The sequence below is a fragment of the Suricata suricatta genome, chromosome 9, assembly GCF_006229205.1.
Source record: "Suricata suricatta isolate VVHF042 chromosome 9, meerkat_22Aug2017_6uvM2_HiC, whole genome shotgun sequence".
NCBI classification, from domain to species: domain Eukaryota; kingdom Metazoa; phylum Chordata; class Mammalia; order Carnivora; family Herpestidae; genus Suricata; species Suricata suricatta.
This window is the reverse complement of record NC_043708.1, coordinates 1,430,696-1,454,438: the sequence shown is the minus strand read 5'-3', so window position 1 is coordinate 1,454,438 and position 23,743 is coordinate 1,430,696. Positions and strand designations below refer to the sequence as shown.

Below are 23,743 nucleotides of genomic sequence, written 5' to 3'. Positions count from 1 at the left end.
TAGGCATGTACCATAAAGATTGTGATTAACATGCTTGAAAAGTGTAACTTCCTCAAACTTATTTTTGTATAAAGTATACAGATCTGAAAAGCATTGTCAAGATGTGTCTGAGTTCTCTTTTATGGTCCTGCTAAAAACGCAGATGCTGCGTGCAGAGGAATCCTTCCAGAAGCATTGACTCCCTTTACCTCTGTCCACGTGGCTGCATGACCGCTGAGGGCTTGGGCCCCTCAGACGCATGGGAGCCCCTGGGTGCCCGGCTACTAAGTAGTTGTGCCTGCAGCCCTCCTGCAGGCGAGGTCCTGGGGTCCCCAAGTCAGTCTTCTCCACTCTGTCCCGATTCCGGCTGCCAGTGCCCTCCAGGCTCCTTCTGGAGGAGCCTGCCCGCCTCACCTGTTCGTGCTCCTGAGAGCTTGTGCCACAGTGGCGCCCCGCCCGAGACCTCCGGGGACTGACGGCACGCTGCTCATTAGAGACAGGCTTGTTCATTTTTAAAAGTTATGTCAGGAACCCAGCTAGAATGTAACAGAAATAGCAAGCCCCCGAAATCTGTGGTTGGTTTCTTAGCCAATACACCACCCATTTCTGTCCAGAAACCCACTTTTCTCATGTCAGGACTCTCTGGGCGGCATAAAGTAGTAGACCGGCTCTGGAGGAGTGAGAGTGCGGCAGACCCCCCAGCCCTCAGGCTCCCGGAGGAGAAGCCCCCCGGGGCTGGGGGCGGTTCCCACTGCCCTTCTGGTTCTACTGGATGGCGCGGGGAGGGCGGGCCGCCTGCTCCAGCGCCCGGCCCGGGGTGGGGGGTGCTTCCGGAACCCAGGTCCTGTTGGTGGGGGGTGTTTACCGTGAAGCCCTTCCCCCCGGGTCTGCGGGCAGCTAGTGCGGGAACCTAGCCATGAATTTTGGGATGAACAGCGGTTGTATGGTTGTGGAGTTAACGTTCTAATGTCCTTTTTCTGAAAGAGCAGCGAGAACTTGTTTTCTTGTCCTCCCAGCATTCGTGGGGAGTTGGTAACAAATTTTATTTTTCCATTTTAAAGATGAGAAAAATGAAGCTCGGGCTGGTTAAATGACTTGCTCAGCGTCCCATGGTGAGTCAGAGCGGGCGGGGGCCCAGGTCCCCGCCGTCTGGGGCTTCGGTACGAGACCGTTGGGGTTCCCCTCTGCTGAGACCCAGGGTGCATTGCCTGTGGACTCCGTTTTCCATAATTAATTTTACTTTGGATTACTGACTGCATGTTTAAAATGTCCTAAAGATTTTTAAAGTCCATGGTTTCTTAAACTTTCTGAAATGTCTAAACTGTTAGTGCTTTTAAGAGAAAATCCCCCCTGATTTGAGAGAACTTCATAGTTTAGGGACGCAGAAGGACTTCTGACGAAGTTCAAGATGAACACGCTCTTCTCGTGTGTAGCCTTTTTTCCGGTGCCTGTTGCTGGTTTTCATTGTGGGACCTCCTGAACGTACAGTTGTTGGAAAATCTTGTTACAGTAAGTGTCAACGGAGATTTCTAGCACAGTGCTAATCCGTGCTCGGAAACTGGAGTTTTATTTTGATGGCAGGAGTGACTAGTCCCGAAAATGTAACTGATAACGTGCTGCCCGGTGCCCCTTTGTCCCGGGCAGATCGAAGCAGGCAGAAGGTAATCCCAAATACTGAAGCCATTCAAAGCAGTGCTAAGATTTGCGACCTAGAAATACTGTGAGCCGCACGGCGCTCGCGGGGCTGGCTCGCTCGCTCTCTCTCGCAGCGGTTTCACTGGGCTCTCTCTCCGTTTCTGTCTGACAGGCCTCGCTGCCCTCTGTGACGCCCACACTGTCTCCTGCATGACGGGCGGCTCCTCCGGCTTTGCTCCCCTCCAGTGCTGACTGCTGTGTGTAGCAACCCCTAGGATTCTTGTCAGAGCTCCACCTCTCTGTGACTGGCCATTCCTTTCGGTGCTGCTGTCCTTTTGGGGGGTTCCTTATCTCTGTATACATGTAGCTTTGCCAGATATGTACTTAGTAATATAAACTGTGTTAATAAAACCATTTACCGTGTGATACGTGAGTTTAAAAATTAAGAGCGATTATTGTTCGCTTTGATAAAAGGTAGTTAGAGGTCCCCACAGGTGTTGGTGCAGTGGCATGACAGTGACCGTGGACACTAGCTAGGCTGTAAGAGTAGGGCATGTGCTGCTCCCGTCGCACTCCGAGACGTGGCGAGGCCGCTGGGCCCCGGGCTCTCCCCTTAGGATCTCGCTCAAGTAGCATTTGCTGTGTAGTCTCTGTGAAATTTTGGCAAATTTGCTCTCCTCCACTAATCCTTAAGTGGTCAGTGATTTGTGTATTTGTGTCTTTCTAACTTCTAATAAACTCACTCCAACTGACCTGTGTCTCTGTGTCTGTCTGCTTAGTGGGACTTCTCACTCTTTCCATGGAATGCGGCACTGTGTGGCTTCCGGAAGGAGCGGGGCAGCTGCTGTTAATCTAAGTCATTGGTTCTGAGAATAAAAGTTGCTGTAGACACAGTGTTTTTACTCTGCTCTTGATTCTCCTGCCTGGGTGACGGCCCGATGTCTCACTCACTAATGTCTGAGTCCCTTGTGGTGAAGCTGGCAGCCTTTTACTTCCCACGAGGTGTTTGAGGGTAAAAGTTATTGTATGGAATGAACATTTTATTTCTTTTTCGACCTCACTTATAATCCACATTTAATGAAACTTTAAAAAAAAATTTAGTGAAGGGGCGCCTGGCTGGCTCAGTCAGAAGACCACGTGACTCTTAATCTTGGGGTCGGGTCATTTGAGCCCCACCTTGGGGGGGGGCGGGGGACCTAAAAATAAATGAATAAAAAGTGGTAAAATGTACTGAAGAAGCAGTATATCTAAGTATTATATTTATACAAAATTGTTAAAAAGAAGTTATTTCTGTCAGCTTAGCATTTGGGGTCCGGTACTGTTCCGTGGCCCAGATGCTTCCTTTTTTATTAAACGTGGACTTTGATTTTGGTGATCTTCTAAAAAGCAGCCTTCATTTTCTTAAGACTTTGTGTGTTACCTTTTGTTTCGAAACAGCAATAGAATTTTGGGGGATGTTATTTTTGTTTGAATGAACCTCTTCATGTTCAAAAGTTTTCATGATCATCGGATTATGTTTACTGAGATTTAAAATGGATAGAGTTTGATTTCAAGTGTGCGTTTCTGTGCGTGGCAAATTGGTAATTTCTGTAGCAATCGCACTGCCAGCAAGTCGCAGACAAGTAGGTCAGCCGTGATGTGAATTCGTGTTTTCGTTCAGCTCTGCCTCTTGGGAGGTCGGCGGGGCCCCGTCTGCGGTTTCACATTTGTTCACGTTTCTTTCAGGACGGCACTGGATCTTTAAAGCGCAGTGGCTCCTTTAGCAAACTCCGGGCCTCCATTAGACGCAGCAGCGAGAAGCTGGTTAGGAAGCTGAAGGGAGGAAGTGCTCGAGAGAGTGAGCTGAGGAACCCCGGGTAACTATCTGCGGCCCGCCGGGGCCTGCCCTGCGGGGGCCGAGGGGGCGGACGCCGTCTGCAGGGACGCGGGCCGGCGGGCACGGCTGTGGTCCGGTGGCATGCTGGGAGCAGGCCGTGGCGGCGGAGGGCGGGAACTTCCTACTGAGCCCCGAACACGCTCGCTTCTTAACCCAGACAGCAGATTTCGTTGTTAAAATGAGCACTAGTTCATGTCCTTTAAAATTTGTTTTAAAAATCCTTTTAAAATAAAATGATAGCTGTGATTGTAGTAAACTCACACAGGTGTTAACAGAAGGAGAAAAATGGTTTTAAATAGAAGGATGACCAGTTCAAGACTAGATTGGAGGTGTCTGTTTAGGAGATTATAAACAGACTGCCCACATGCTTAAGAAGAGGCGCACTCCCGACTCCTAGAGTCTTTTGAATGGTAACATTTAAGTTGTCGAAGGAATTTGGTTCTGGGGCGTTCCCGGTTTTTACCAGGTGTGTCCGAGGGGGAGGGGTGTTCACAGTGTGCTCCTTCTGGGTCCCTTCCCCTGTCACAGCTTCCTGTGGGGGACGCGTTTCTCCCAGAGGCACTGTTCGGAGTCCCCAAACGGGGCCCGCTTTCTCAAGGTGGGCTCTCGGTGAGACTGTCTACAAGCGCGGCCACCGCTGGGGCGCGGGGTCCCTTCCCGTGACGTGCTGGAGACGCCTAGGGGAGGCGCCTTTCCTGCTGCTCCCCTTGCTGGTCCCAGAGGGGTTCAGTATCGGTCTTCCGGCCTCTGGGCCCGGGGCTGCCAGCCGCCCTGGCGGGGCCCCTCTCTGCTGGTGGCCGCACACGTTGCTCGGTGGCTCGCAGCTCCGCACACTTGTTCTGAAACTCCCTGAGAGGCGCCGTGTTGGGCCTCGTGGGGCTCAGCAGCAGGTTGCCATCCCGCAGTGGCCGAGGGTCTGGGACCCGACCGACCGGAAGGTGCATCAGGGGAGCAGGCTTTAAATTGCCTCTGGGGTGAAGTGCTTGCTTTAAAAGACTTCGGAACTGAGGGATGGGTCACTGTTTGCCTCACGGGCCTGGGAAGCGTCAGCTTTTTTGCTGCGTTGTGAGGACCCACACAGACTGCTGTGCAGTGGCCCAGTTGTGTTCCTGGGGTGGTCTGGGAGTGGAAGAGATCTGTGTCACACACCGCTGGGTGGCTCCTCCAGGACAGAGGTCCCGGTTCCCGGAGCTTCTGGGTGTTTTGAGGCGTTTAAAATGCAGAGTCCAGTGCTGACCCTTCCCGCCCACGTGATGGAGCCCACAGTTCTCTGGGTCTCATCCGCGTCTCCTCTCTGTCTGGACCGGGATGCAGAGGCGCGAACGCTCCGTAGTGTGGCCCGTGGTGCGGCGCTGCTGCGCTGTCCCGACTACACACCGAGCACCCGACGGTCTTCCTCTGTGGTGTTCAAGAGGACACCTTGCTGAACATGATGGAAGGTTAATGACATTAGAAGCGTCATCCCGTGAAGTGCAGAAAACGGGACACTCCCTCCAGGGAAGAGTAACCATGTGTACTAACTGGCCCAGTGATCTCAGGCCTGAGCGTCAGCCTCTGGGGGTGGGGGGAGCGGGGTTGTGAACGCCTCAGTGTATGATACAGGGGGTCTGCACACCCCCCACCCCATGCTGGTGCCTTTCTAGCAAGTTCCCAGCAAGTGCCAGTGCTGCTGGTCTGGGACCACATGTTTGTTTTTTGTTTTCATTTTTTCAAATGTTTATTTTTGAGAGTGTGAGTGGGGAAGGGCACAGACAGGGAGACACAGAATCCATCAGAAGCCGCTCCAGGCTCTGAGCTGTCAGTACAGAGCCCGACTCTGGGCCGGAACCCACAAACTGAGATCATGACCTGAGCTGAAGTCAGATGCTCAACCCCAGGCACCTGATTTGCTTTGATTTTTATCCTTTGTTCTTGAGTAGTGTTGTATAGAGAAGACCTTATTCAGAATTCTAGCAACCCTCACGGCGGGGAGGTGGGGGGCCGCTTCGGGAGTGCGCTTTACTCCAGGGTAAGTAAGTCACGGTCTTTGGTGTGGTTCATGCAGCAAGAGCTCACTGAGCACCGGCTGTGCACTGGGTGCTGTGCACTGGGTGCTGTGCATGGGCTGCTGTGGGGGCGCTCAGGCCAGGAGCTGGCCTTGGTCAGCATTCCTGGTGCGTCTCTTAGGAGTCTGGTCGCGCTGATCCTTCGGACCCGTGCTCCGCGCCCGGCTCCACGCCGGCCCTGCCTGCAGCTCGCAGGCGGGCAGCGTGCCTTGTGTCGTGGGTGGTTCAAATCCATTGTCACAGTTCTTACTGCACACACTTGAGACTAACCCTTAATGTCGGTTATTTTAACTTTAGAAGCTCAGGGTACTTACTGTTTTGGGGCATCCCTGGTAGCACTGAGCAATTACAGTAACTTTGTGACACACTATCCATAATTTAAGCTTAGGTTTTAGGTTATTTGCAGGATGTTTCATCAAGTATTTTAAAGGTATCAAGTAGGAGAAAAAAGTAAATATACATTGAAATCACTATATTTCCTTAAATGTGACACCAAGAAATTTCTTTTAAATTTTGTTTAAAATAATTTTTTTTGATGTTTATTTTTGAAAGAGACAGCGAGAGAGCAGGGGAAGGGCAAAGAGAGGGAAACACAGAATCTGAAGCAGGCTCCAGGCTCTGAGCTGTCGGCACAGAACCTGACCCAGGGCTCAAACTCAAACAAACAGTGAGATCAAACCTGAGCTGAAGTTGGATTCTTCACCAACTGAGCCATCCAGGTGCCCCTGAATTCTGGTTTCTAAGTAGAGAGATACTAGCTTCTGAGTGTATTTTACTAGTAAAAAAATGGATTTTTCCTTTTAATATAGAAAAGTACATAAAATTCGTGACTGTATATATGTATCTGATCTTAACAGGAAGCTTCAAATGTCTTTTACGTGGTCATTCTGTTGGGATTTGGAGGAATCCCCAGGCCCCCTTCTTGTATCAGAACTGACCCAGGGGCTCGTGCTGAGTCGGAGGGTGGCCCTGGCAGAGCCTCTCGGCTCCTCCACGAGCCAGGCTTCCCAGCGTGACAGTTCAGACCTATGACGGCACTTGGAATTTATGTACACTACCTAAAGACAGACACTTCGCTGAGAAAGATGCAGAGAAACTGCACTTCTTTCCTGCTGGGCTCTAAATACAGTTAGAGCTGGGTGTCCACACTAAGAATTGGGCAGACATCCCGGTCTGAACGAGATCAGGGCCCGCTCTCCATCAGGGTTGGTGCCAGGGACTCCCCGTGGGGACAGAGGCCTTTGAGGGGTATCTTTGCCGTGTGTCCTGCTCCTGGTTAACTGATGTGCCAGTGGTTTGTCCTTTTGCATGTCTGCTGCCCTGGGTGCAGCATGAAGGGTGCCAGTTCTCTGAGTGTCCTTAACACGGGTGGCAAGGCAGCCGAAGACCACTTCCAAGTAAGGAGCCCTGCCCCACGTGATGCCCTTGACGCCTTGATGCCTTCACTGGGCGGCTGCTGTTGGAGCAGCCGTGGGGACATTTCAGTTTCTGAGTCTTAGATAAAGAGGTGTCATGACGATACTTCCCTGTTCTGCATTAATTTGATGATGTGAGTTATGAGAATGTTCACATTGTGAACGTTCTCAGTATATTAATTACTGATCTTTTTTTTATTTAAAAAAATTTTTTTTAACATTTATTTATTTTTGACAGAGAGTGCATGAGCAGGGGAGGGCAGAGACAGAGAGGGACACACAGAGTCGGAAGCAGGCTCCAGGCGCTGAGCTGTCAGCACAAGCCTGATGCGGGGCACAAACTCACACAGAAGCCTGGGCCGCTTAACTGAGCCCCCGATGTGCCCCAATTACTGATCTTTAAAAGTAGCTTGAGGGGCGCCTGGGGGGCTCAGTCAGTTAAGCGTTCGACTTCGGTTCAGGTCAGGATCTCACAGTCTGTGGATTTGAGCCCCGCGTTGGGCTCTGTGCTGACAGCTCAGCGCCTGGAGCCTGATTCCGATTCTGTGTCTCCCTCTCTCTCTGTCTAACCTCCACTCATGCTGTGTTTCTCTCTGCCTCAATAATAAATAAGCATTAAAAAAAGTTTGATTAACTTAACTAAAATGTTAATATTCAAAGCTTGGCCACTTACTTTTTCTTATTAATGTGTGTGATTGTAGCCTGGGTGAAGTTTGTAAGTGATTCATTGTCTAGTTACACTGTTCAGCGTTTTAAAACTTTTCAACTTTTCAGAACTTTGCTAATGTAAGTCACTGACGTAACGTCACTTTCATACTCAATGTTCAGTGCTTTTTTTTTTTTTTTTTTTTAAGCTGTGCAAGGCTTGCCCGAACCCGTCACCTTCACATTTAAAACTTGGCACCTTGTCTATCAGAAACGGCCTTTTGTTTCTTTTAAGTGTGCGGCAGGCCTAGCAGCTGGGCTTTGGGGGAGAGAGCGCCCTCGGCCACGCCTGCCGGTCCTCACACCCCCAGCAGCGCCCCGACAGGAACAGGCCTCTTCCCTGCCCTGCGCCCGTGGGGGTGGCGCTTTCCAGGCTGGAGAGGCCTGGAGAATAAGGGAGGTGTCATGTCAAAAGGCCGGGGCTCAGCCAGGTCCCCTCACCCACGTCTCAGTGTTGGCGCCTGTGTCCGTGCGCATCCGGGCTCTCGGGGGTGGACTTCAGGTTGTCAGGCTGAGGCCACTTGAAGCTGGCGTCCTTCCAAGTCCTGGTCAAGTATATAATTTTCCCGTTTGGTTTTTCACACAGGAACGAAATGATTGTCTGGCCGACTCGCGGGCTCTGAGCGCCAGCCACACTGACCTGGCCCGCTGAGGGTCGAGGCAGAGCTGGATCAAAATCCCCGGGACTTGCCGCCACCAAGCCCCTCCCCACTCTGCCCAGGACGCACTCCCCGCTGACTTCCTTTTCTAAACAGCGGCCTCCGCAACCTCGTGGGGGGTTTGCCCCGAATTCCGGTCGGGTGCCTGCATCCCGGTGACCGCGGGGGGGCCGGGTGTGGCGGCCCAGGGTGGCGCTTGTGGTGCCAGCAGCCTCAGCACGTTTTTACGACTCTGGATCCTTAAACTGCATCCTTCTAGACTGAGCGTCTGATGATCTGGGGTCGTGCTGCCAGGAATTCAGAGGACAGTGGGTGCCCAGAGCTGGGCGACACAGGTGACCTGCTGGTGGGGGTAGGTTTCTGCCAAGGCCGCTCTCCTGCCACATGGCACATCCACCCGTTCTGCATGTGGGCCTTGGCCCCCCCCCCCCAGTCCCCCCGGCCCGGTGTCCCCTTTCCTGGGCCCTGTACACTAAGCATGTAGGAATGCAGCCTTTGTTTTTAAGAAGATTCTCTTTGTAGGGTTAAGTACACAGGCAGGTTTGACAGGAAGGCTTCCCAGTCGGCCATAAGGCATCCTCCCTCGAGGGGACCTGCCAGACCAGCTGGCAGGTGAAGAAAATCCTGACCAAATGGCCAGGTGTGGGTGATTCCGGATGACAGCAGCTGGCGGAAGGGGCGCTTCCGGGCCGGTGAGCTGGAGGCGGCCTCCTCGCGTAGCTCGGGCGGGGCAGAACCTGCAGCCCCAGGGCCCCGTGAAATGCTGCAGCTTTGCGCATTGTTTTGATGTCATGTCACAGGTGGTGTCACAGAAGGGTATGTGTTTGCCCCATGCCTCCTGCTCAGAAACTGCACCCCGCAGGTGTCTGTGCTCACTAGGGACCCCCCCGGTGGGGCTCACACGGCCCCCCAGCACTCGCTGTACAGACTCCCTGGGGGTGCCTCCGGGGGCACCCACCCGAGCACCTGTCCTTTAGGCCAGAGGCAGCGGCATCCTGGGGTTTGGGGACTCTGGTGACAAGTGTCCTGTGATAATGTAAGCACGTGGCCTAGACCGCTTGTTTGGGACACTGCTCGCGCCCAGGCCAGGTCTCCTATGGCCGCACCTCCTCCCTCAGCACCTGGCTCGTCCAGGCTCTGCAGCCTCCGGCTTTCTACCTGCTCTCCGGCGACAGGGCGGGCTGTCCGCACATGCACTGGGCACCATGATGTCCCTGTTTCGGGGGGTGGGGGGGGATGTGGCATTGCCTGTGCCGTGGTGCTCCAGGAGCTGCCCTGTCGCCTGGTCCCCTCCATCGGAGGTGCCCTTCCCCCAGCCACGACACTGACCCAGTACATTTGGAACCTACCCACTTTCCCTTAGTGGCACTTCTCCCCGGAAAATGAGGGCATTCGGGAAGAGTACACGTGGGGGTGGGAACAGGCGGCCCCGCCTGTGAGCCGCCAGTCCCTTCTCTGAAGGCCCAGTTGCCTTCATGGGCTGTGAGGAACCACGCAGCCTCTTACCCAGGTCCTAAGAAACCTTCATGGTTTGGAGGGGACACTGCCTGGAAACGTGTACCAGAACAAATGAGCCTGGTTGTCCTCTGCTCATGTAAGTCTGGTCGTCTGGAGTTTAATGTTCTCGAGGAGCAGGGCAGCAGTGGGGCGGGCAGCCCTCCTTCCCCTCGGCATCTTCCCTTCCTGGCCAGCACCCATTTGCACATGGTTCCTGTCGGGTGAGAGGCCGGAGGCCAGGCGGGAAGTGACGGGAGCCGGCTCTGTGGGGCTGTCCCAGGCGGGGGCTGCGGAGGACCGGGCCGCCCGGCCTCGGCTCTCCCAGGGCCTCTGTGTTCGCAGTCCTGGAGTCGGTCCGGTGGTGCTTTCCCGGAATTCAAAGAAATTCCTGTCATTTGGTCAGAAAGCTGCTAGTAATAGCACATAGGGAGAAACCCCGTGTTTATCGATCGTAACCTATAAATATTGCTAAAACTACAGTCTATAGACTGCTCCCCGTTGTCATAACTTCATAGAATGTTCTTGGGAAGCATGTGCACACAGGAGGCTGGACGCTGGTGTGTTTGTCCTTACTGCTGAGCAGCGCACTGCGTGACCATCAGACTTCTGAACACTGCCGAGTGCCACTTGATAGCCCGACTGGAGAGAAGGCCCCAGCCGGCCGAGGCCGTCTCGTCAGGGCCCGCGGGCCTCATAACATGTGGCTGGGGTGGTCATACGGACACGTGTCACTTCGCACTTGTCCCCATCATCATGGGGGGAGCTGATGTGGCTTGTGTGGTGCTGTTGCCACTGCCATGGGGACCACCCGTCCCAGAGAACTGCCTGAGGGGCTGGGGGGCTGGGGAACCCATCGGGGGTCCAGGCTGGTCTGTGTCACTGAGCCCGGCTCGGGCGCGCCGGCACGCTGCAGCCTGGGGAGGGGGCAGGCTCATCTGTTAACACGTTCCGTCTCGGGGCTGCGGGTTTTCATTGTTGGGGTGGAATTGTTTGTGTTGAACTACAAAAATAAAATAGTTTATTTCCTTTTGCAAAGTCCCTGCACTTGCAAAAAGGCTCTTTTATAAAATTCCAACCCGAAAACGTTCTCCCACTTACTCCAGCCATCCTTGACCTTCTGAGCATCACAGACTGCTTTAAAAATAGGATGGAAATCAGAAGTGAAGTTTTCTCCTCTAGAAAATGTCCAAACGGAACGGGTCAGTCCAGTTACAGGGACCTCTGTGTCCACCCTAGTATTGGGTCAGAGACGTCCCTGCCCTCCTGGCACCAGCCTGAGGGTTAGCGTCTGGCTCGTGGAGTTGCAGGCAGACGGCCAAGTCACTTGACTGTTCTGTGCCTCAGTTTCCCAGAGATCAAGGACAGTAACTGCCCATCCCCAGGGGCCGTGAAGAAGACACACTCCAATGTGTGGATCACTTAGGACAGAGCCCAGCAGAGAAGGCCACAGGGAAAGGGCCCAGGGCCTGCTGTGCCAAGCACCATTGTGACCGTGGGGGCATGAGGGCAGACACAGCCCAGCTTGGGTGGAGGCCACGCCAGGCGGGTCAAGACGGCAGTCCCCTGTGCCTGAAGAGTGGAAGGCTCCGCCAGATTCAGGGTTTTTGGGGCCTAGCCAGCCATCCCGTAGCCACCGTGTCAATAGGCCTCAGTCCCGGGAATCCCTCGCACCCCCTCCGTGCCAACTGTGTAGGAGCAGGATGCGGGGGGCAGGTGAGGGGCGAAGATCACCCGCAGGGTGCGGTCAGCATGGCCGATTGGGGTGGTGGCAGCCTCGTCCTCAGGGCGGCACCGGCTGGCCATTAGCCGCATTAAGAGCTGGTTGGACCAGGTCATTCCGAGGGCGGGAGAGACCCTCTCCCCCCAGAGGCTGAGATAGAAAACAGGCCCAAGGGTTACTTACAAAGCCACAGGGGACCCACCGCCACCCATGCCGTCCTGTCCGTGGGGTGGGCCTGGCTTACCCCTGTGGCCCGCCTGCTGCGCCCTGCTCCTCCACGGCCTCTGTCACCTAGAGGTCCAGACCAGGGTCAGCCGAGGCAAGGACTCCACCGGCACCCACCCCGGCATGACCGGCCTTGCTCAGGGGCGGGACCCACCTGGTTGATACACAGCACGGGGCTCCGGAACGTGCTGCTGAGCCGGCGCAGGGCGGCCCCCAGTGCCTGCAGACGCTGGGCCCTGGGGACTGAGGCTGGGCCATCAAACTCGCAGCGAAATGGGGCCGCCACAGAGTCGATGACCACCAGGCGGGCCATCCCCCGAGACAGCAGCACAGGCACCTTCTTGCTCACACACTCCAGCAGGGTGTCCTGGAGGCCAAGGGAGATGGCCATCAGCGCCTGTGCCCTGCACTGAGACCCCTCACAACCTTCCCGTTTCATCCCTCCACCCCCACCCCTGGGCCATCTCCACGACCAGGACTTCATCCTTCGGTGGCCCCATGCCAGGCGTGACCACATGGGCGCTGCCGTCCCAGAAGGCCAGCTCACTACCCCCTGGTCGCTGGGACTGTAGTCCATGAGCCCTGCCCCCTGCCCAGGCCCACCCAGGGGAGGGAGGCCAGCGGCAGCTGGGCAGGGCCTGAGTGCTGTGCTCTGAGCAGCCCTGGACGGGCTTCCGGGAGGGACTGGGCGTCCTCGGGCCCTGGTGCCACGTGACCACATACTGCACCCCGCTGAAGAGCAGCTGAGTGTGTCTGGTCCTCGCCTTAATGAGACCCAGTTCTGTGCTTCATCTCCAGGGCGTCTTCAGTAGAGCCTCTTTTTGTGGAAAATGATGGCAGCAGCAGTGGCCTCGAGGACGCCAGCATTAATGTGAGTCCCCTCCCCTTTCTGTCACCGCAGGCAGCACTGGGGACATCCGGGGACTGGGCAGGTGGTGGCCGCACTGGCTCCCTGCAGGGCCAGGACTCCAAGAGAGGCCTGGCTCAGGGGCCCCTCAGGAGGTGGGGGCGGGGACTGGAGCCCCAGGTGCAGAAAGGGCAGGCCCAGGCCCCACAGCAGGACCCTCGGCTCCAGGGAGGCCCTCCCGTCCCCCGGGCTCCAGGCTGACACTGGGCAGGGGCAGCCGCCTTGTGCACCCGGAGCTGTTCTCCGGACAGCACGCGGCAGCACCGCCCAGGGCCTCGCAGCCCTGGCCCTGACCACCGCCTTCTCTTGCAGTGAGGCCACCCACACCGGCCCAGGAGGACCCAGGACAACGCTGCTGGTGTACAGCCAGAGCCTGCCCTGTGACAGCCCGGGGACGGTCACCAGGGCTGGAGGGCCCTGGCGCTGAGTCTGCAGCACTAACCTCGTCTTCTGTGTCCCCGCACCACGGAGCACACTGCCCCACTACTAACCACACTGCTCACCAGGACGTGGCACTTGCAAAGCCATGGCCACACTCGGCCCCCGCAGGGCGACTGGGTGGGCACAGCCTCCCTCCTGGGGACGCCCGTGACCTTCTGAACGTACACGGAAGAGGCACTGGCTGCCTGGGCCCTCAGCCCCGTCTTACCGTGTTACTTCCTGGAGCTGCGTGTGAGATGTTCTATTGTAAATTTTTTTTTAAATTAAAAGTTTATATGCCTTATCCTTTACTTGCAATTTTTATAGCAATTCCCAAGTGGGGAGAAGGTCCCCCAGGAACCGGGGACTCTGCCCCGTGCACTCAGGAAGCCGGCTGCAAGGAGAGGCCCCCACCCCATGCTGAGGCTTTCTTTACCCTTTTTTTTCTTTTTCAGCTGCAGGGATTTATTCTCAACTTTTGAATCTTTTCCACTCATTACTTGTCCTTCCCTCGAACACTGATTGGAGCCGAGCACCGGGCTGGGTGGCAGCACCGCTTCCCCTGCCCCGGGACCGCTGTGAGCTCCCAGCCCCTGCCCTCTCCCCAGGGGGTCCCGTCCACAGGGCAGGGCCTCCTGTGCCGCGGCGGGCTTTGTGCTGACAGACAGCTGGCCTGGACCGCAGGTGCTGTCTGCCAGGCAGCGAGTGGTCCCTGCAGGGTGGCTGGGTGACCCGGCGGTGGCGGGAGGTGCCCCCTGCTCCCGAGGGGACTGAGGGGCACGCACAGCGTGAGCTGAAGCTCAGTTCCAGGTGACAAATGCTGTTGGGGCTCACTGGCTGCCTGGACCGCTGGTGGCCCGGCGGCGGGTGTGTGGCTCTGTCCGCCAGCCCACCCGACCAACTTCCCCTCAGAACTCAGGGCCAGAGAGAGAGGCCACTCACCACGTCGGCCACGTGCTCGATGAAGATCTGGCTGCCGAACCTGGTCCTGGCGATCACCTCTCCTGGCACATCCGCCCGCAGGCGCCGCTGCTGAGCGATGAGCTGCTGCAGACGCAGGTTCGGGAAGACATCTTCGGTGCAGATGTACACGGCCCCTGGGGGGCACGGGGGCGTCAGCCCGGCCTCCCTGCTCACTGGGGGCTGCCCCAAGCCTGTCTCCAGTGGAAACGAGCGGGATCATCAGGGCCTGTGGCTTTTGGAAATGCACCCCCGCACCCCCCCCCCCCCCCCCCCCCCCCCCCCCCCCCCCCCCCCCCCCCCCCCCCCCCCCCCCCCCCCACTCAGTCGGATTCCCCTCAGAGGCTCTACCGGGCACATGTTTCCCAGATTCTACTTTTGAGGCTGCTCCTACGATCTTGGGCTGCTATGATCGGCAAGCCAGTGCACCTGCACACCCTGGGGCGCCCCCGGGCGGGGCTGGGGGGCTCCCCTGCAGCGGTGTGCCCCGAGTAAATTCCATGGTATATGAATTACAGTCTCAATCTTTAAAGAAGAAATGGGTATTCTGACGGAGCACTGACCCCCAGGTCGGCCGGGCCCCCCTGCAGCCTTCCTGCCCGCTCGCCCCCATCAGTCACCGCAGGACCCTGGGGAGGGGAAGCGGCCAAGAGCCCAAGACCCACACCAGTGCGCACACCCCATCTGTGCGCCCGTTTCATTTTTTAATACATATTTTCAATGCTTTTAAAATGTTGACTCATTTTTGAGAGAGGGCACACGCACGTGGGGGAGGGGCAGAGAGCGAGGAACGGAGGGTCTGAAGTGGGCTGCCCTGCACCAAGAGCCCAGAGCCCGACATTCAACTGACTGGGCCCCCCAGGCACCCCTTCACTTTTCATGTCGGTCTCATTTTGTGTCCGCAGACTTTCAAACTTAAGAGACAGACACGCGACATGACGAGGACCCCCAAGGCCGTCAGCAGGAAGCTCCTGACCACCAGTGTCTCCTTACGTCCAGACACTTCAGGCGGCCCGGCAGTGACCGCGGTCTCCTGGTCCTGGGAGAGACAGGAGGGACAGGCAGACAGAAGGTTCCAAAGGAAGCCGAATCTCTACCTGTGCGGCCCCAAAGCCCCCTCACCCCTGCGGGCGTGCTGCCAGGAGAGGTGGCCCGGGCAGATGGTGGCCAGGGCGACAGGCTCCGTGTCACATGCAGGATTCCAAACAAGTCCAGAGTGTCTGTGCCGTCCATTTCAAAATTAGGGTTTTCAGATCTGATCTGGGAAAAGGGGGTACTTTCTCTGGAAAGGGGGCACATTGGACCCAACATTTAAGGTCACAGTAACCTCGGGGCCACCTCAGAGGATACGCCTCTTTTGAGACACCAGCCAGGCTGTCTCTGGTTCCCCTGCCACTGTGATGGTCATGTCTGGGGCTGCCTCTCTGCGCCTGCCCCCCTCGCGGGGTCCTACGGGCTCCCCAGGGCCTCTGGCCCCCCCGGCAGCTCGGCTCTCAGCCTCACTTCCACCTGCTCCAAGTTCTTGGCATCCTTGCTTAAGTCTGGCAGACCTGAGGCTCCGTATGGGAGGCAGAAAGCATGGGCCCCCCAGGTCCCCAGTGCAGCGCCCTGACGTGACTGTCCCCACGAAAGAGAACAGGCCCTGGGCCGCCCAGTTGGGGGGTGGAGGCCCTCCAGGCCAGCTGTGGGCCAACGGGGTGGCTTCGGGGGCGGCTTCTCCGAGCAGCAGGGTCTGGGGTGTGAGCGAGCATGCAGACCGTCCCTGCAGTGCCCCTTCCTCCCTGGAGGGCCTCTCGGAGGCCACACCCCTGGCCTGGATCCAGCCTGAGCACAGATGCCAACAGGACCTGCTCAGTGACCCTTCCAGGAGAATCCAGATCTGCCGCGAGCCAGCTCGGCCAGAACGTCGCAGGTCATCACAGAGTACACAGGACCAGGCTGAGAGCATCAGGATCCAGACCGGACGGCCAGCCCCACGCTCCACGCCCGGCCTGGCTCCGGGTGGCCCCCTCCCAGCAGCTCCCACGGAGGCAAACTCCGCGCACAAGGCTGCGCTGTGGACGCGGTGGGGGCTGGATGGGGGGGACTTGCACTCATTTCTGTTCAGACTCCAGTCTGGCCTCACGAGACACAGCTCTTCGTGGGGTAAACTGAGACCCACTTCCAAGGCCAAACCCATCCCCCCAGCACCAGTGCCGGACACTGGCACCCTCGCCCAGAGAGGCAGGGGCAGGAGCGACACAAAACGCCTGCCTCGGGTGAGCAGCCCTCACGCGCGGTCAGGAGACCCCTGCCCACGGCCGAGTGCCTGCCGCAGGGGCTCCCGGGAAGCAGGAGGGATTCCAGACCGAGGCTCTGCTGCCAGCACCCCGCTCGGGGCCCCGTGGCGAGCATGTCAGCGGGGCGTCCCCGGCCCGCCGCGTGCCCAGCCTGTCCTGGAAGCCGGCGAGCCGATGAGCTCAGGGGGAGACCCCCGGGCCGCGTCCGGGCCGCGCTGGTACCTCACGTTCAGTAAGAGCAGCCACCGGCGTTAAGGCTTGAGAGCCCCGCACAGGCAGCCTGGGAAAGCCCCTCGGCCACATGCCCCGTGCAGACTTGACCCGCGCAAATGGTGCCAGGGGCCCGGCCGCCCCCACCGTCCTCGGGTCCCGTCCTGCCCACTCCGTCCCCGAAAGGAAAGAGGAGGAAAATGTTTGCCCGAGGCTTCCGGCTCTGTGGACCAAATGGTTTTTTGCAGACTGGTGGTGGGCATGTGTGCACGAGACTGTGGAAGGGGGACAGCTGGGGGCTGTCCTCGGGGGCACTCCTACGGAGGACAGGCTGAGGGCCCACGGCCGCCAGGCCCACCCCCCTCCCTCGGGCGGAATCCACAGTGGATGTGGACAAAGACGGGCCCGTACCTGATGCCCTCAGCCGCCACCTGCCCCAACCCAGCGCCCGCCTCGGGGGGTGGGCCACGTACCGGCCTCTAGGCCTCCGTGTCGTGGCGGAAGCTGCACGGCCAGGCAGAGCTGCAGGGCCAGCTGGGTCTTCCCGGCGGAGCTGTGGCCGGCCAGCTCGGTGACGCCGTCTAGGGGCAGGCCGCCGCGGAGGAGGCCGTCCAGCACGGGGCAGCCCAGGCTCAGGCGCTGGTGCTGCGCGGGGAACCTCTTCTTCTGCTGGTGCAGGTGCAGAGCTGGGGGCGCAGGGGGCATTAGTCACCATGGGCTGGAGGCGCCGGCGACCTCGGTGCCGGAAGGTAGGGAGGAGGCGGGCGTGGAAGCTGCTGTGCTCTGTGGGCACCGTGGGCTCTGATGCCACCCCACCCCTGCTTTCCACACTGCCTGGCTGGGTCCCATCTCTTCCAGACCCCGTGGCCCCTGTCCACCTGCCGTGTCCCTGTCCCGACTCCGTGACTCCGGCCCTGCATTAATCCCAACCCAGGCAGAGGCAGAATCCCCACCCCTGCCCCCCAGCGCCCACCTGTGCAGACGCAGCCTCCCCGCAGGTGCAAGGAGGCCGTTCGCAGCAAGTGCTGCACGTCGAGGCTGGAGAGACCAGTTACTCTCTGCAAGTCTGGTCCAGAAAAATGCAAAACCTCCTTTATCGACTTTAGTTTGGCTGAAATGACACAAATGCGGAGCAGGACAAGTTCAGGCGAGAGGAACGCATGGCAACGCGGCGACGACGGGCATTTTCAGGAACTTGGTCTTCCAGTTCTGGGGACCCAGCAGGCAGAGGCCCATCCGTCCACTCCCTGAAGCCATGGGAGCCCCTGGACAGAGGGTGGTGACGGCAGCGGGAAGGGAAGTGGCCTCTGCTGCAGCGATGGGGGCCAGAGATGAGGAGGGGCCTCTCCCAGGTGCCCAGAGCATGGCCGCCACCTGGTTCCATGTCCTGGAAACATCTCCCAAGGACGGGGGTTTCTGTGGCCAGAAAGGCCGCCACCAGGGCAAGGCTCGAGGGTGACCCTGGGCAGGGGGAGGGTACAGGAAGGAAAGCCGATCAGGCCCCAAACAAGCGTCTGCTGTAGCAGAAAGCAGAAAGCCGGGGCGGCGGGGACGGTGTGGCGGTTATGGTGCCGTGGCAGCAGCCGGGGGGCACAGAGTGAACGTTCTGGAAGATGCGGTACTTTGGGAGGAGAGCGGATGTTAATTTGGGGCTTGGATGAGTACATTGCTTTGAAACTAGTAGAAAAAGAGTGTGCTAAAAAATACATCTAACCATCCCAGAAGGCAAAAACGGGAAAACAACACATAAAGCAACAGGATAAATAGCACGAGAAGAGAAAGACCCAAATGTGCCAGGAATTACCTTAAATACACATGCACTGAATGCACCAGCAGAAGGACAGATGGCCAGACTGGACCCAAGGGAAAACCAAACCCAACCATGGAAAGGCTGTGAAAGGGCGGGGAGCCAAGGACTAAGGCGCCACAGAGCTTCTGCCCCAGGAAGGCGCCGCCGCACCGCGTGGCAGCAGCTCCCCGTCCCGGGCCCAGGAGCCGGGAGCCGGGAGTCCCAGCTGGTGCCGGGCGGGCAGCTGGGAAGGGCGCGCCAGCCGACAAGCACAGTGGGTGGGGCTCCAGCTCACCCACTTGGGCATTTAAAAAAGAGGCACCCATACCTGACATACTGGACCATGTCGGAAAAGACGGGGAGACGCACACAGAAAACAGAATTTGAAGAGAGGAGGCAACTACCAATATTGGGGGGAAATAACAAAGACAGAACAAGACAGGAAACCCCTAACGGCCGGAACTGTGCTCCAGCTGTGGGGGGGGGGCGGGAGCAGGGGCACCAGCAGGCCAGCCTCCTCCCTGTCACCGTCACTCCGTGCGTGATCGTGGACACTGGCACGCTGCACGCAGCTACGTAAGCACGTCATTGAGAAGTCCAGAGATCAGTTCAAAGAAATTGCTGAGTCTTAAGCTGGGTAAGTAGCTTCATTTCACTTTTTAGACAGTAAACATGTATTACTTGGATTAAAATACGATTTCAGGTATGTGTACACACCCCCCACCCCCGCAGAGAACCGTCCAGCGCCGGTCACTAAGCAGGAGCAGCTGCCCAGGGAGGCAGGGCTGCAGCCTTGCTGACGTGCTGCACGCCCGTGCGCCTCGGGTGTCTACACGAACAGCCACGAACACACCTTTCTTGGCTGCAGCAGTAATTCTGGGATTCAGGTCCAGCTGATCCAAATCCATTTCTTCAGCAGGTTGACCACAACAACGAAGAGCTTCCCAGGGACACGATGCGCCTGCTGTCAACGCAAAGCACCCAGGAGCAGAGCACAGCAGAGCGATCGTGGCTTGAGTACACAGTCCCCTCCGCGATGGGGTCACGGTCAGCCCTGAGGTTGGAGGAGAGACGTTACTATCCCAGGAAAACCCCTGACGTCGGTCTAGGGCAGCACTTTGGTCAGAGGAGCCATTTGGTAACTTAGAAACCAAGACTCAATCCGCACAGCGATGCAGCTGAAGGAACGTCCCCCAGGCCACCCCCACTCCGAAGGTCAGTGCAGCGCAGGGCAGTCCCCATCACATCCCCTGCAGAAGGTGCTAGAAATGAGCACGTGCTCCCACCCAGAGCCCCGGCCCCGAGTCCCGGCATCCAGGGGAGCACCCTGCCTTCACCCACCTCTTGGGTGAGGACGACACAGACAGGCAGGGACCACGCACACTGGGCTCACGCGAGTGGCGCGTCTGGTGCGTTCGGCAGAAGCGTGTCTCCACAGGGATCTGCAAAGAATGGAAAAAGGGAGTTTTGAATCTTGCAAGATGCGCACGAGCGGGAACCTCCAGGCTCCCCACCCCCACCCCCAGCTGTTTCAGCAGAGAAGGATGGTGGCCAGCAGGCCACTGTCCGCTCTCGGCCTCCGGGTCAGCCAGGCAGGGGGGGCGGGACACCAAGGCCGGGAGCCGCTCAGGCTGAACCCAGGGCCGAGGTCCACCAGCAAGGCCTCAGCTGAGGGGAAGGTCTGAAGGTCACCTCCCCTTGTAAGCGCTTAGAGTGTTACTGATTTGGACAGTATCCAGTTGATTACGGAGCTTCGAGAAGCAGGTCACAGGCACGGTGACGTTCACAGGCCGATAGGGAAACACAGGCCTGGCAAGGAGAAACCCAAAGCACCCAGAACCGACAGCACAGGAGCCTGATGCCCAGGTGCGGGCAGGGTCTCCCAGGCCAAGGCTGGCGAGGACACACACAGCCCCTGCCCCCTGACGGCCACCAGGACTGCAAACTGGAGGACAGCTGGGTCACTGTCAGAAAGAGGCGTCTGAACGCAGGGCCCTAGTGCCAGCCACACACAGGGAGAGGCGGTGGGGACTGTGACCAGCTCCGAAGGAGCCCTGAGTGTACGGAAGGTTCTGGGGGGGGCTAGTGTTGTGTGTGGCGTTTGGTTCCTGAAGACAGACAGCCAGAGAAAGATAATCCCCAGGACAAGTAATAAGTTTCAGTGGAGACACAGAGCACCTTTGGGAGCTCCAAGGAGGTGACCCGGGGAGGCACCACCCCAAACCTCCTCCAGGATGAGAAAACCTGGACAAAATACCAAGTCTGTTGTTTCCAAATTCTAGAGATGGTGTGTGTCCCCCCTGCCCTCCGCCCCCAGACCTGTGGCAAGGCTCTGGGGCGTGCCTGGGGGCAGGAAGGCTTGATGTGACACACAGCAAACAGGCTGGGCTGGGGTGTGGACTGTGAAGATGGCTGGCCAGGTGAGGGACGCTCCTGGATACAAAACTCAGATTCTGACCAGCAACTGGACACAGGACAGGAAAACAAGGCGGGTGACCGACGCGGCGGGGGAACGGGGCGTCCGGAAGCAGAATGACCACTGATGGAGCACGTGCCGTAAACCAGACGCTGGGCGGGAGCTGGGAGCCCTGTCTCCCCATCTCCCCTGGGGGCGGGTGCTGTGTGCAGGGACAGGGCTGCGGGAGGGAACAGCAGGATCGAGTACAACTTTCAAGCAACTCAGGTCCTGCCAGAGGGAAGCCCTGAGCCTTCCCAGGGGTGCCCACGTTCTCCTGCTTCAGGCCCGCCCCCCTCCACGTGGGGCAGAGGCCTGAGGACCCCCAAGGGATGGAAAGTTCCAGCTACAGACAGAAAGGGCCCACAGGCCCACCTGCACTCCCGGCAGCAGGACTGAGGTTTTGAGTGCCTTTAGGGGGACTTATAAGAGGGCAGGGCGCAGCGCCCACTGGGACAGGGCTGGCCGTCCCACAGAATAGAACCAAAGCCCGTGCCCCTCACAAGTTCAAAGCTAAATTCAGGCAAGGTACATGCAGCCCCGCTGACGCTGCCCCACACTCAGCAGAGAAGTGCGCACAGTCCGTTCCCAGGACTGTTCCAAGCACCTCACACACGGGAGCTCAGGCCTGACAACAGCCGTATCATCGCCTCCGCGCTGCCGCCGACGAAACGGACAAGCTGAGGCACACAGCCAGCACGTGGGACGCAGGCCCGGCTGTGTGTTCCCCGTTCTCCACCCGCCGGTCAGCAAATCCCACCGGAGCTGCACAGTCCCCCAACTCCTGCCTGAGGGGTGCCTCCCCGGGTGGGGGCGCCTCCCGCTCCAGATTGGGCATCTTTCCTGGCTTCCCCTCCACGGAGGGGGCGATGCGCGCTGCTGGCAGGGAACTCTTCCCGTGACCCTGGGAGCGTGCCTAAGCCACCACTGTGGTTTCTCCGGAGCGGCCTGGCCTGGACACCCGGGCCCTCGTCCCTTCTCAGGACCCTCTTTCTCACTTAAGCGCCCCTTCCCTTCCCAGCCCCTGAACCACCTTGCCCCGTTCCCCCCATTGGCTCCTCCACACCCTGGGGGATCCCGCAGACCCCAGCCCTGGTCGACCCCACGGCTCGGGGTCGCGCTGCAGACCCACCATGACCCCCGGGCACACCTGCCATGGCAGAGATGCACCCCCGCCCCGTGGCCGTGCACCTGGACCCTTCCCGACCCCACCCCTGCACACCCCAACTTCAAACATTCCTCGCTCACCTTTCACCCCACCGCTTCCAGCCCGCCGCCGTGACCCCGGCTGCCCCAGCGGCGCTGCGGCCCCGAGGGCTCGCCTCTGCGGCCCCCGAATCCCGGCTTCCGAGCCCACCTTCCTTCCCACTGCCAAGACCCCGGCTTCGGCTGTCCCCTCCGCCTGCCCGCAGGCTTCGAAGATGTGGACAACCCTCGACCGCGCGCCGCGTCCCCGCGCCCAGAGCCCCACCACCCGCCACTCACCCCGCGCGCGCTCTGCTTGCCTCTTCGCGCTGACCCGCCCCCTACACCTCCCTGTCCAATGAGAGCCGGGTGTCCCTCCTTGGATTCGCCAATGAGAGAGGAAGCAGCATGCTCCTCAGACTAACCGACCAATCCAAAGTCTCCATCGACCTGAGGGACCGGGACGTTCCTGGGCGGGTCCTCACTGCTGATTGGTGACGGACCGCGGAGTGGCCGGGGAGGTGCCATTGCGCGGATTGAACAGCTCAGCAATGGGGCGGACCCCGGGCACCGATTGGACCGCGCTCCGGGACGGGCGTGGCGAATGGACGCGGCCGTTGTCATCTACGCGGGCGGGGCGGGGCTCCTGACGAGGCTAGGGCCCGGGCCGCGGGCGAGCGCTGTGGCGGCGTCATGTCCTCCGAAGTGGCCGCGCGCCGCGACGCCAAGAAGCTGGTGCGCTCCCCGAGCGGCCTGCGCATGGTGCCCGAGCACCGCGCCTTTGGCAGCCCCTTCGGCCTGGAGGAGCCGCAGTGGGTCCCGGATAAGGAGGTAGGTCGCCACCGCCCGCCAGCTTCCCGCCCCCCGTCCGCGCCCAGGATCCCCTTCCGCGGCTGAGACTCCCCGGTCCGCGCCCCAGGCCCGCGGTGCCTCCCTGGCGCCCCGACTCGGGTGCCCGAAGCGCTTCGTCCGGCTCCTGCTGCCTTTCCGGGACCCCCCAACGGCCGCCCTCGGGACATCTGGTTCCCGCTGACCGCGCTCCAGCCCTCCCGGGGCCTTGGATACAGTGCCCTCTGCCTGATTCCCTCTCAGGGCGCGCCGAGGCTCGCCCACCCCCCACTCCGGTGCGCCCTGCAAGGACCGCCCCTCCCGCTCTGCCCGGGTCTCTGCCCACCTGCGAGGTCGTGTGGGAATTGAGCTGCTGAGCTGGAGCCCCCCGAGACGCCGTCGCCGCCCCTGCCCCGTGGGGGGAGCGGAGGGGCCCCGCCCTCTCCGAGGGCGGTGCGCTCGGGGTGGGGGTGTGTGTGCGGGCGGAGTGCTGGCTGTGAGTAGGGGGCTGCTGCGGGACCGTGAGGAGGGCGCCCTGGCGGGGCCCCGCCCCTGCTAGGAGGGGCGAGGGTGGGGAGGCAGTGAGCTGTCCTGCGGGCGGGGTGGGTGCGGCACCTTCTGAAGGCCCTTGCGTAGCAGGCCAAGGGGTTTGGACCCGATCCCCTGAGCCGGCAGCTCTCAGCTCCGTGGGCCACGGGCAGGAACTTCGTGCGTTCCTGCAGATCCCATCCGTCCTAAAGAAGGCAGCGCGCCGTGACAGTTGAGTCGCTGTAAGTGACAGGCGTCACTGCGTCCTGTTGAACTGCTTTTCCTTCGTCCCCAAGAACCGCAGTTACTGGCGGCAGGCTGTCAGCCCCGGAGTGAAATCGGGTGTCCGAGGCGCCGCAGGCCCGCGCAGGAGCTGGGGGAGGGGCGGCGGGGCAGGGCGGCGGGGAGGAGAGGCCCTTCGGCCGC

At 59.3% G+C, this 23,743-nt stretch overlaps 3 protein-coding genes across 19 annotated transcripts in view; 2 read left to right on the top strand and 1 right to left on the bottom strand.

The window, feature by feature from the left end:
• Nucleotides 1-13,387, top strand: part of KLC1 (kinesin light chain 1) — a 60,065-nt gene extending 46,678 nt beyond the window's left edge. For 4 of the 8 annotated variants that reach the window (XM_029950696.1, XM_029950697.1, XM_029950698.1 and 1 more), the window contains 3 exons: nt 3,340-3,470; nt 12,555-12,627; nt 12,976-13,387. In XM_029950696.1, coding sequence (XP_029806556.1) covers nt 3,340-3,470; nt 12,555-12,627; nt 12,976-12,978 — 207 coding nt within the window. In that variant the 3' untranslated portion in view covers nt 12,979-13,387. Of the gene's footprint in view, nt 1-1,040; nt 1,092-1,786; nt 2,367-3,339; nt 3,471-12,554; nt 12,628-12,975 lie in introns of those variants that run through there. The other 4 variants (XM_029950702.1, XM_029950699.1, XM_029950701.1 and 1 more) reach the window with 3 other exon arrangements.
• XRCC3 (X-ray repair cross complementing 3) lies at nt 10,807-23,702 on the bottom strand. Of its 8 annotated transcripts, none has more exons than XM_029950706.1 (9): nt 23,405-23,702; nt 19,663-19,763; nt 19,175-19,375; nt 17,506-17,643; nt 17,006-17,218; nt 14,026-14,237; nt 11,911-12,123; nt 11,776-11,822; nt 10,807-11,681 (listed from the first exon to the last, which is right to left on the bottom strand). In XM_029950706.1, exons 3-9 carry the CDS (start codon nt 19,227-19,229, stop codon nt 11,450-11,452), a joined length of 1,110 nt encoding a protein of 369 aa, XP_029806566.1. In that variant the 5' UTR covers nt 19,230-19,375; nt 19,663-19,763; nt 23,405-23,702; the 3' UTR covers nt 10,807-11,449. The 8 variants fall into 8 exon arrangements, with proteins under 8 accessions (XP_029806566.1, XP_029806564.1, XP_029806568.1 ...); XM_029950704.1 differs by lacking the exon at nt 23,405-23,702 and adding an exon at nt 23,136-23,371; XM_029950708.1 differs by lacking the exon at nt 23,405-23,702 and adding an exon at nt 22,387-22,429.
• The window catches only part of ZFYVE21 (zinc finger FYVE-type containing 21), an 11,410-nt gene continuing 10,267 nt past the window's right edge, over nt 22,601-23,743 (top strand). For 2 of the 3 annotated variants that reach the window (XM_029950712.1, XM_029950711.1), the window contains exon 1: nt 22,601-22,792. In XM_029950712.1, coding sequence (XP_029806572.1) covers nt 22,655-22,792 — 138 coding nt within the window. In that variant the 5' untranslated portion in view covers nt 22,601-22,654. Of the gene's footprint in view, nt 22,793-23,447; nt 23,560-23,743 lie in introns of those variants that run through there. The other variant, XM_029950713.1, reaches the window with a different exon arrangement.

What these genes read in the sequence shown, in the direction of transcription:
- XRCC3 (XM_029950706.1), bottom strand. Translation starts at nt 19,229, where the DNA reads ATGGATTTGGATCAGCTGGACCTGAATCCCAGAATTACTGCTGCAGCC. An exon ending in GGGAGGCTGCGTCTGCACAG is followed by an intron (nt 17,219 to 17,505) that starts GTGGGCGCTGGG and finishes CTGCGCCCCCAG; the next exon opens with CTCTGCACCTGCACCAGCAG. An exon ending in TCGAGCACGTGGCCGACGTG is followed by an intron (nt 12,124 to 14,025) that starts GTGAGTGGCCTC and finishes CTTGGCCTCCAG; the next exon opens with GACACCCTGCTGGAGTGTGT.